This window comes from Akebia trifoliata, chromosome 13, assembly GCF_017979445.1.
Source record: "Akebia trifoliata isolate Shusen 1 chromosome 13, ASM1797944v1, whole genome shotgun sequence".
Lineage (NCBI taxonomy): Eukaryota > Viridiplantae > Streptophyta > Magnoliopsida > Ranunculales > Lardizabalaceae > Akebia > Akebia trifoliata.
In genome coordinates, this window is record NC_141387.1 from 24,871,560 (window position 1) to 24,883,217 (window position 11,658).

Here is an 11,658-nt window from a genome sequence, read left to right on the forward strand (position 1 = left end):
TCTGGTTCTTGTCGATTCTGATTCCGATTCTCAAAACAAGTGAAACTAGAATGGCCAAGAATCACAGGTACCCATCGGTTCCTATACCTTAAGAATTGAATGATATTTTTTTTCAAAATCATTATAAGAAAATTTTCTTTTAGAAAATAATATATTATCTACAAAATAGCACTAAAATTATGATTTAATGACTTTTAAAAAAAATTATTTAAAAATCATCTTCTTTACAGGTAATAAAGTTTAAGAAAACTAAACCCATTTTAAGCTCCAATATTTAGTTTGGAGAATTTAATATAATATTTGCTAAATTTAAAATATAGAAAAACTTTAAATCACGTCTAATTTAAAAATAAATTGGTTCTGGGTGCTCGTGGACTCCAATCAGATAAAACCTAATAGTTTCGGCTCCTTACAGTTTGATTCCATATTAGATCGGTTTCTAATCAGTTCCAATAAAAAGGGGAACCGGAACCAAGGTTTTCGACTTCAGGTAAATGGGTACCCATTGGCACCCCTACCTGACAGGTACCTGACAAATATTAGAGACTTGTTAGGTGGGTTTTGGTTCCAAAGATCTACACTTAGAATCAAAATTGAGGTTTCCTTTATATTTTGATTATGGTTGTATGTGGAACTGATCTATTGACAAACCTAGATAAAAGTGAGATTTTTGAAATGATCTTTGCTGTTCTATAATTAGAACCTTTAGTTATGATCTTATACGGTAGATTTGTATGGATCTTATACAATTTAGTTGTTTTTTCCCTTAAAACCAAGTAGAAAAAATGCCTACAATTCCGCAATTAGATATATCTAAAAAATTTGATTAAAAATGGTAATATTTTGACTAACCAAAAACTAGTGATCATTCAATACAGAGAGAACTTACCAGTTAGGAATGATGGACCAAGGCGCAAGCTTGACTTGTTACCATGAAGGTTATAAATGCTTTCAACTACCATGGATGTTGATGCTAAAAGGAACTTGACAAGAACCTACCAGGATTCAATGATTTTCATCACTAGCACTATAGAAGAAGACCTAGTCGAACACATCAATGTTGTGTACTCCAAAAATTAGAAAATAAAATAAATCGCAGTGACAAAAAGGATGAAGAGAGAAAATAGACAATGGAAATTATAGATGTAGGAAATTGCTCTACACTTTCCTTCTCTCTTAGCTCGGGTGGACCTGCAAATCAGCCCACTCCGACGATCAAGTTAGACAAATTGATCAATGTAATTTAGTGTTCCTTAGAGAAGAAGAAATCTCACCCCCTTTACTCATAGCCCTATTCCTCTTATAGGCATTGATCTGGTTCGATTTCTGTGCCACCCTTTGAGGTGACCTAGGGTAGTTAGCTCACTCTCTGACATGTCAGCTGCAGGAGTGGTTACAACTGCCTTGTCACTTCTGGGATGACGTGAGTTGCTAATGCTGTCAATCAACTGTCGCATATGTCAGATCCGTACAACCGACCTATGCTGCAATTACCCGCACTACCTACATATCGGTGACTCGGGTCCGAGCTCAATCATCCATTGGCACCGAGGAATTCATCTACCGGGCTTACCCATCGGTAAATCCGAGCTCTGGAGATACTTCCGGGTTTAAAGAACATGCCACGTGTCCTTATCTCAGAATTTCCCCCACAATACCCCCTCTTGAGGATTCGGGCGGATTGCTCGGGTGCTCGAGAAAAATAATAAGGAATCGGTGAGTTGACATGTGGTAGTTTCCCAATGGATCTCAGCTAGGGTCAATGATTTCTTTATGACTAACCGTTATCTAGCCTTTTCGTTTCTCGAGGACGACGATCGGTTGGGCTGGCCTCGTAGGGTGTGTCGTGTCTGTTGGTTTAAACGGCGCAATTATTACAGAAAGTACACGTGGCGTCCCGAGAATGGCTCGATTCGCGTGATGTGGGGCGAACGGTCTTATCGGATCTCTCATTATTTAATGCCCCATCATAACCCATCTGAGAAATCCTGTCCGTTGATCTTGAGCGCACATCTCGAGGCCCATTTGGTCTATAAATACCCCACTCATTTCCCATTTTCATTCCCACTTTCACTCTCCCTGTCGTTACTCTGCCCAGTTGTCTCCTCGCGTGTTCTCTGCCTTCGTTAGTGCCTTCGCCCGTTTCTCCGCCGCGCCCTTGCTGCACCATTTGATTGCCTGCCACCCGGTAACCGGAGGCCCCTAGTTTCTTTAAAGAGTAAGGTAACGAAATCAAGACTCCTCCCCTCTCCTCTGCTTCTTTTTTCTTTAAAAATGGCCAAGGGGAAATCTCACTCCCCCGTTCGCCCTCCGCTGGACGCTGTCTGGGATGCTTTCAGCATCCCCAGCAGTGTGGGTCTATCTTATGTAGATGAGACCCTTATCCAGCGTGAGTGTTCCTCAGGTGCCACTGTGGTGCACTGGGGACAGCTGAAGGCTGGCCTCCGAGTTCCTCTTAGCAGGCCAACTCGTGAGGTGCTGAACTTCTACAGGAGGGCTCCCGGCCAAATGAGCGGGAACTTCTTCCGTCTAATTCAGGCCTTCGAGCTAATGAATGACAGATTGGAAGAAGGCCTGTAACTCGGCCTTTCGAACATTAGGGCACAGTTTGTCCTTAAAAAATGTCCGAACAGGCCGGGGTTCTTTTATTTTTCGAAGAGGAGAGGGAAGTCGTCCTTGATTGAGCTTCCCGACTCGGACAAGGACTGGTTTTTATTTCCAATCCACTCTCCGGTCAGTGGGAAGGCGCTTCCGGGGACGAGCTTCCCCCCCTGTTGTATCACTCCTTCAACCCCCATGGTGAGTATTTCTTGGTTTTCTCTTTTTTTTTTTTGTAGACTGATTTCATGCTGTCTGATTCTGCGCAGATCCGACTAAAGATAAGTTCCCCGGTGACTCCGTGGTGATCACCCATCTTTTCTCCAACCCGACCTCTACAACCACGCCACTGCTTTCCTTCCCCCCAACGTCCGTCCATCAGACATGGCGTTGCAGTCCAAACGTCCCCTACCAATAATAGGCTCCGACTCCGAAGAGGAAGTCACGGAGGTTCTCCCCGCTCATCCCATCCAAACCTCTGGGGTAGACCGTGCTGCTAGGGAGGACGAGGAGGAAGAGGAAGACCACCAACCTCTCCTCAAGAGGTTGAGGAGGGGCCCCCGGTCCCCGGTTCCAGTGCTCCAACTGCCTCCCCATGCTGCCGAGGGGGCGGTCCAACCAGCCGAGGTATCTCAGGCATCCTCGGCCAGTTCAGCACAGAAGGGAAGCCTGCCCCCCTTCCCCCTGGGTGATACAGCCCATGGTTGGGGGAAGGTCGGTGTTGGACAGGGATTCGTCCTTGTCTAATCCGACTGTGGCCAGGCCGTATTTGAAGCGTCCGCACTACAGAGGGACGTGGAGAAGACTCGCCGAAGTTTTGCTAGTGACTCGGCGAAGTTTTCGAATGACGCGTTCCGAGCTTTGGCCGCGGTAAGTCTTCTTGATTTTGCTTCCTTGATTATTTTTCTTAGACTTGCAATCTCTTACACCCACTTTCCTTTTATTTCCAGGCTCAGCATGCCGTGGCCAAGCTTGCCGAGGCTCACGACACCTCGGCTCATGACCTCAAGGTCGCTGAGGGTCGCATCCTTCAGCTTCAAGCTGAAAGGGATGCGACCGCGGCCAATTCCCAAAAGCTCCAATCAAGCCTGGATAGCGCGTTATCCGAGCTGGAGAAAAATAAAGACCGACTCGCTCTGGTGGAGTCCAAAGAAGTGGAGCAAGAGAGAGCCCTCCAGGATCAGCTCAACTCCCTTCAAGCACAACTGGACTCTTCGGAGGAGGCTTGGGAGAAAGCCTATAACAAAGTGAAGGCGAAGCTAAAGAAGGCCGAGGAGGCGGCGAAGAAACCTGAAGTCGTCCCAGTCGTTATTCCCGAGCCTGTCTCTGAGCCAATCATCGATGGCACTCCCGAGCCAATTCCTGAAGATCTGGCAGAACCGGCGGAAGATCGAACCCCCAATGACGCAGATGCCGGCCTTGGGGCAAATGCCTAAACTTTCTTCTCCCTTTTTGTAATCTTGTTTTTTTTTGAATTTTGGAATGTAAAGGTTACTTTTACATAAATAAAAATACTTTTCACAATTCTCGTGTCACCTATTCTCCGTTGCTCATCTCCCTTTTGCTTTTGTATGGGTGTGTACCGTATGAGAATCCTTGAATAGTTAACCCTGCCTTTCATTTGATATACACCTTGGGGCTCGGCGCTCGTTGAAGGCCGATGACTTACCTTAACTAATGCTTTGACCAGGACTTGGCCCCTGCGGAGGGGCCAAGGCATTTAACTTCCAAACCAACTCCTCAGTTGGGCTCGGCTCCTACTGAGGGGCCGAGGCTTTTCCCTTAGTCCTATCCCTTAGTTGGGCTTGGTCCTCGTTGAAGAGACCAAGGCTTTTGCCCACAGACCAACTCCTCAGTTTGGCTCGGTTCCTATTGAGGGGTCGAGGCTTTGTCCTTGGACCAACTCCTTAGTTGGGCTTGGCCCCTGTGAAGGAGTCAAGACTTTAGCTCCGAACCAACTCCTTAGTTGGGCTCGGCTTCTGTTAAGGGGCCGAGGCTTTGGCTTCGAACCAACTCTTCAGTTGGGCTCGGCTCCTGTTAAAGGGCCGAGGCTTTGGCTTCGAACCAACTCCTCAGTTAGGCTCGGCTCCTGTTAAGGGGCCGAGGCTTTGGCTTCGAACCAACTCCTCAGTTGGGCTCGGCTCCTGTTAAGGGGCCGAGGCTTTAGCTCAGAACCAACTCCTCAGTTGGGCTCGACTCCTATTAAGAGGCCGAGGCTTTAGCTCCGAACCAACTCCTCAGTTGGGCTTGACTCCTGTTAAGAGGCCGAGGCTTTAGCTCCAAACCAACTCCTCAGTTGGGCTCGGCTCCTGTTAAGGGGCCGAGGCTTTAGCTCCGAACCAACTCCTTAGTTGGGCTTGGTCCCTTTGGTGGGACCGAAGCTTTGGCTTCTAACCAACTCCTCAGTTGGGCTCGGCTCCTGTTAAGGGGCCGAGGCTTTGGCTTCGAACCAACTCCTCAGTTGGGCTCGACTCCTGTTAAGAGGCCGAGGCTTTAGCTCCAAACCAACTCCTCAGTTGGGCTCGACTCCTGTTAAGAGGCCGAGGCTTTAGCTCCAAACCAACTTCTCAGTTGGGCTCGACTCCTGTTAAGGGGCCGAGGCTTTAGCTCCGAACCAACTCCTTAGTTGGGCTTGGTCCCCTTGGTGGGACCGAAGCTTTTGCTCAAACAATTAAGCGTAGATGCAAAGGATATTGTTTATTGATAATATTTCTTCATGTTGAATACATTCCATGGCGATTGAATTACATCCCCTGCCGATGTTTCCAAGTAGTACGCGCCTGTTTCCCCTACTTTGCGCACAATGTATGGTCCTTCCCAGTTATAGTCGAACTTCCCACTATTGACTTCCTTGGTGTTAGAAAATACCTTTCGTAACACCATATCGCCGACTTTGAACTCCCTATGACGTACCTTCCGATCATAAGACCTCTTCAACACCTGTTGGTACCGTGCCAATCTCTCTATGACCCTTTCTCGCGTCTCATCCAACCAATCCAAATTCCGAGCCACCATTTCATCGTTGAACTCTGTCTCGACCACTTGCGTCCTCGTAGTAAGAACCTGTATCTCGGTTGGAATAACAGCTTCCGTTCCATAGGCTAGTACGAACGGAGTGAAACCTGTTGCCCTTCTTACCGTGGTCCGGTATGCCCATAGGACGCTGTGTAGCTCGTCTACCCATCTTCCCTTGTGTTCCGCCAGCCTCTTCTTCAAGTTCCCGAGGATTGTCTTGTTAGATGCTTCAGCTTGGCCATTTCCTTGTGGATATCTTGGTGACAATTGTAGCGATCGAATTCCATATTCCTTGAAGTATGATTGCACGCGATTGCTCTCGAACTGCGTTCCGTTGTCGGAGACCAACGCATAAGGGCACGTTATGATGTGTTCCCACGTGAATTTGATAACTTCCTCTTCCCTAATCCGTGTGAGGGGAACAACTTCCACCCATTTAGTAAAATAGTCTGTAGCCACTAGGATGAATAGCTTACCCCCCTTTCCCCGAGGTAGAGGTCCAACGATGTCCATTCCCCATATTGAGAACGGCCAGGGTGATTTTATAGGATGGAGTTCGCTGACCGGCTGCAGATGCATAAGGGCATGCTTTTGGCATTGATCGCAGGTCCTTACGTACTTCTTGCAATCTTCCTGCATCTTGGGCCAAAAGTAGCCCTGATTGATGACCTTATTAGTGAGCGACCGTCCTCCCGAATGATTGCCGCAGATTCCCTCATGGATTTCCGCCATTATGAGCTCAGATTCTTCCTCAGTAAGGCATTTGAGAAGTGGTCCCCCGAAAGACATCCTATACAATTCCTCCCCAACGAGAGTGTATTTGCCGGCCTGCCGAAGCATTCTTCTGGCTTCCTTCTTATCTACTGGTAAAACCTTCGAGCGAAGATATTGTGCGAACACTTCTATCCATCCCGAGGTTCCTCCAATCTGTGCGCATTCCCTTTCCTCGTGTTCAATGCTTGCTTTAGATAGGTATTCCACCGGTAAAGACCGTCCTTCCGTTTTTCCTAACATTAAGGCAATGTAAGCCAATGAATCTGCATGCCTGTTCTCATCCCTCGGTATCTGGCATATCTCCACTTGGTCGAACTTCTTAATCTCCCGCTTTACTGAGACTAGATACTTTGCCATGCATTCGTCCTTTGCTTCAAATTTCCCATTGCACTGGTTCGCTATAAGTTGTGAATCGGTACATAGCTTTACCCGGCCGATTTTCAACTCGCTTGCCATTCTGAGCCCGTGGATGACTGCCTCGTACTCAGCTTCATTGTTTGATGCCCCATACCCAAGCTTGATTATCTTTTCCAGTCTGTCGTTATTTGGCGTTACAAGTACTATTCCCACCCTCGAGCCTGAGTAATTCGATGAACCATCGACGAAAATTTTCCAGCCTGCCTGTTTGTCCCACAACTCCACTTCTTCCGCCCCTTCGTCTTCGTTCTCCAATTCTTCCCAGTTCGGATCCTCAACCGGGAAATCGGAGAGGAAGTCTGCCAATACTTGTCCCTTTATTGCTGTCCGTGACTCGAATTGTAAGTCATATTCGCCGAGAATTACAGCCCATCTCGCCATCCTCCTTGACTCTTCGGATCTGTGCATCATCTCTTTCAATGGGCTGTCCGTCACAACTCGGACACGGTGTGAAATGAAGTAAGGTCTGAGCTTGTGTGATGAGTAGACGAGCGACAATCCCACCTTCTCTGTCCTGGTGTATTTCATCTCCGATAGGCCCAACGTTTTGCTGACATAGTAGATAGGGTATTCCCGTCCCATAACGACTTTAAAGAGAACCGAGCTTACTGACAATGAACTTGTTGCCAGGTAAACTCCCAACTCCTTTCCTTCTTCTAGAGAGTTAAGAATCGGTGGCTGCCCCAAATATTTCTTCAGGTCGCTGAACGCTGCTTCGCACTCCACCCCCCAGGTGAAATTCTTCTCTTTTCGCAACAACGTGAAGAGCGGACGACATCGATCGGATACCCTGGAAATAAACCTGTTCAGCGCAGCTATTCTCCTTGCCAATTTCTGCACCTGCTTTTGGTTACTGGGGCTCGGCATCTCCACTAACGCCCGGATCTGATCTGGGTTAGCCTCAATGCCTCTCCTGGTGATAATGTGCCCGAGGAATTTCCTAGAGGAGACTGCGAAAACACACTTTTTCGGATTCAGCTTCATTTCGTAACTCCTCAGACGATCAAAAGTTTGCTTGAGGTCTGTCAGATGGTCTCTTGCTTTTTTACTTTTTACCAGTAAGTCGTCGATATATACCTCCACGATCTTCCCGATTAGTCCTTCGAACATCTTTGTCACGAGTCTCTGGTAAGTGGCCCCGGCATTTCTTAGGCCGAACGGCATGACCTTAAAACAGAACAACCCTTGCTCGGTGATGAATGATGTTCGTTCCTGGTCCTCCACTGCTAGGGGGATTTGGTTATACCCCAAGTATCCGTCCATGAATGACATTCTCTCGTGACCAGCTATGGCATCGACCAACCTATCGATCCTTGGCAGCGGGAAGCTATCCTTTGGGCATGCCTTATTTAGGTTCGTAAAATCGATGCACACTCTCACCCTCCCGTCCTTCTTCGGTACTGTCACTATATTTGCTATCCATTCTGGGTACTCTACTTCCCTGATAAACCCAGCCTTTAAAAGTTTCTCGATTTCCTCATTTACCCCCTGCCTGAGGTGCGGAGACAGCCTCCTCGGCTTTTGTCTAATAGGTCGGAAGCTTTCATCGACATTTAGTCTATGGCACGCTACCAAAGGGTCTATTCCGGGCATGTCCTCTAATGACCATGCAAACACGTCCTTGTTTGCCCTCAGAAGTTGGAGCAATGCTGCCTTCTCCTCCTGCAGCATTGTGGTGCCGATACTAACTAGCTGACCCTCGTCATTGCCGAGGTCCACGGCTTCGACTTCTTCGACTGTTACCCGCTGCTCCCGTTGTGGCTACCTCTGTAGTTGCTATGAAGCTTCATTCCCAGTTGGTGGCACCTTTCTCTTCTTCTGGGGTATGGCCTCGGGGCCTCGATCTTGTTTCAAGGTTAGGTGAAAACACCTCTGCGCCATCTCCTGGTCACCCCTGATCTCCATTATTCCTTCCTTACCCGAAAAACGAATAACTTGATGATAGGTTGATGGTACTGCCTTCATCTCGTGTATCCACCTCCGCCCCAGGATCGCGTTATAGGCTGAGTCCGCATCTATTACCACGAATCTTGTCATTACCACTTTTGAACCTGCTGTGATCGGGAGTGTGATTTCCCCTACCGGACTGCTTAGAGTGCCATTGAATCCATAAACGAGGGTTGGTGTTGGTTCCAAGCTCTCTGAAACCCCCATCCTCTTTGCCGCGCTCAGGAACAGAATATCCACTACGCTTCCCGAATCCACCAGTATCCTGCGGAGCTCGACGTTTCCCACTGGGAGTGCAATCACTAGTGCGTCTTGATGGGGCCTTGCCGTTCCCCTCAGGTCATCCTCCGTAAACACAATTGCCCAGGAATCCGCTCCGTTGCACATCGTTCCTGCTACCCGTACTCCTGATGCCACACTGTTGACCTCGACCATATGTCGGATCTTTTTCACTTTCTCCCGAATCGCCCGCCTAGATGGCACTTCGGCCCCCAACATCCCCGTGATGGTATGAATTATCCTGCGCTCTTCCGTCTCTCGACGCCCTCCTTTAGTTGGCCTTATTTACTCGGGCTTCCTTTCGACTCTCTCGGTAGTTTCCCCTCTTCTTCCTCTTCCCGTCGAGACATACCTTTTGAGCTTCCCTGCTTCGATCATATCCTGGATGATATGGCGTAGCCTGTAACAATCCTCAGTAGAGTGGTCCTCAGCCTCGTGGTACTCGCAATACGGTTTTCCGGGCTTCCCCTTGTACCCCCGCGGTGGTTGAATGAAATCGGGTTCCCCCTTTATGTGCCTCAGTATCACGGATAGTTTTTCATTGAGCAGGGTATACACCCGGCCTCTCTTCCACCATGACTGCTCGTTCGAATCTCTCCGCTTTTTCTTACTTCCTTCCCCTCCGAGGTGGGCCGGTTCCTTTGTAGCATCCATTCCCCCTTCGCTGTTGGCCACTGTCTGAGCGCTTCGTCTCCTGCCCTTCACGGATTCTTCCACCAGGATGTACTTTTCCACCTTTGCATACAAATCTTCCAGACGAGTAGGGTCAGACTTGATCAAGGACTCGTGCAACCGTGTTCTCGGGATGACCGCAGCGATATACGCCGCGCAGGCTGTTGCCTCGTCCATGCCTTCTACATCCAAGGCTTTTGTTCGAAAACGAGTTACGAACGACCTGATACTCTCCCCGGGCTCCTATCGAAGGTTAAATAGAGTGTTAACTCCGACCTTCTTTCTTCGCAGGTGCACAAACTGCCCAACAAACATTTCCTCTAGCTCGAAAAAATTCGTAATAGTCCCAGTTGGTAAGGCCTGGAACCACATCATGGCCCCGAGCCTCAAGGTTGACAGAAATAGCTTGCAGAGTAATGGATCATCGTTCTAGTACAACACCATTTGACTTCTGTAATGCAGTATATGGTCCATAGGATCTCGCGTTCCGTGATAAGTTTCAAACTTCGGCATGTGGAACGATCTGGGTAGTTCTGACTTCATTATCACCGACGAGAATGGTGTCCCTTTGAGTTCCCGAATTGCGTTCCACACCTTTTGTGCGGGATCCTTCCCTCGTGCGAATTCCTCATCCCTCCTTCTGAGCATTTCCTCCACTTCCTTCCTCGTCATTGTTTCTTTAACTTCAGAGCTTCCTTGCTGCGTTTTGACTGCTGCTGAATCTTCGGTCCAGTCTGCCTCGGTCCTTGCCGCTCGGACAATATGATCGCTACTTCACTCTGCACCTGGGCCTTCTTCGGTCTCCGCACGCTCACCTAGCCTTTGTCTGAGCTCCTCGTTTTCCCTCCTTATGGTCATTATCTCATCATTTTGTTTCTCTAACCCCCTGAGCATTTCCTCTCTCATCTCCGTGAGTAAATTGTACATTGCAAGCATTGGGTCTTGCGCATTTGGAGGCGAGTCTGCTGGTAACGGGTTTAATGGCTCTCCACAATTTTCGCCTCTAGCCCTTCCCATCTTGGTCGTTTTTCTCCCTGTAAGTTTCCCACGGATGGCGCCAAATTGTAGATGCAGGAAATTGCTCTACACTTTCCTTCTCTCTTAGCTCGGGCGGACCTGCAAATCAGCCCACTCCGACGATCAAGTTAGACAAATTGATCAATGTAATTTAGTGTTCCTTAGAGAAGAAGAAATCTCACCCCTTTACTCATAGCCCTATTCTTCTTATAGGCATTGATCTGGTTCGATTCCTGTGCCACCCTTTGAGGTGATCTAGGGTAGTTAGCTCACTCTCTGACATGTCAGCTGCAGGAGTGGTTACAACTGCCCTGCCACTTCTGGGATGACGTGAGTTGCTAATGCTGTCAATCAACTGTCGCATATGTCAGATCCGTACAACCGACCTATGCTGCAATTACCCGCACTACCTACATATCGGTGACTCGGGTCCGAGCTCAATCATCCATTGGCACCGAGGAATTCATCTACCAGGCTTACCCATCGATAAATCTGAGCTCTGGAGATACTTCCGGGTTTAAAGAACATGCCACGTGTCCTTATCTCAGAATTTCCCCCACAGAAACAATTTTTGTTTATTGTTTTTGTGTTTCTATATTTTTCAAACTAAGTATTAGCTCCCTTACAAGACAAAGGAAACTTAAAGCGTATCGAAAAAGGTAGAAACATATGACAAATTCCACCGCACTGTTCGTTGACATATAAACTACTCCAATGGTTATAAAATAACATCTATATTGGAGGATATTTTTGGAAAAATAGTTTCAAGGAGAGAAAAATCTAAGAAATAAATATATTAAATTTAAAAAAAAAATATTAGTTGAACTTTGTACAAAAGGAGGCTTGTTCATCAGAAAAAAACTTATATGTGGGTCTAAAGGCTCATGGTTTGTCTATGCCCATGGTTATTGTAGAGGGATTAAATTCTTTTTCATCTAA

The 11,658-nt window shown here is 47.7% G+C and overlaps 1 protein-coding gene across 1 annotated transcript; it reads right to left on the reverse strand.

Annotated features, from left to right (window-relative positions):
* Positions 1 to 8,580: 8,580 nt before the first annotated feature.
* LOC147388112 (uncharacterized) lies at positions 8,581 to 9,249 on the reverse strand. Its single transcript, XM_086420284.1, has one exon. The coding sequence runs from the start codon at positions 9,247 to 9,249 to the stop codon at positions 8,581 to 8,583; it is 669 nt and encodes a 222-aa protein (XP_086276410.1).
* Positions 9,250 to 11,658: the final 2,409 nt, after the last annotated feature.

What these genes read in the sequence shown, in the direction of transcription:
- LOC147388112 (XM_086420284.1), bottom strand. Translation starts at nt 9,249, where the DNA reads ATGTTGGGGGCCGAAGTGCCATCTAGGCGGGCGATTCGGGAGAAAGTG.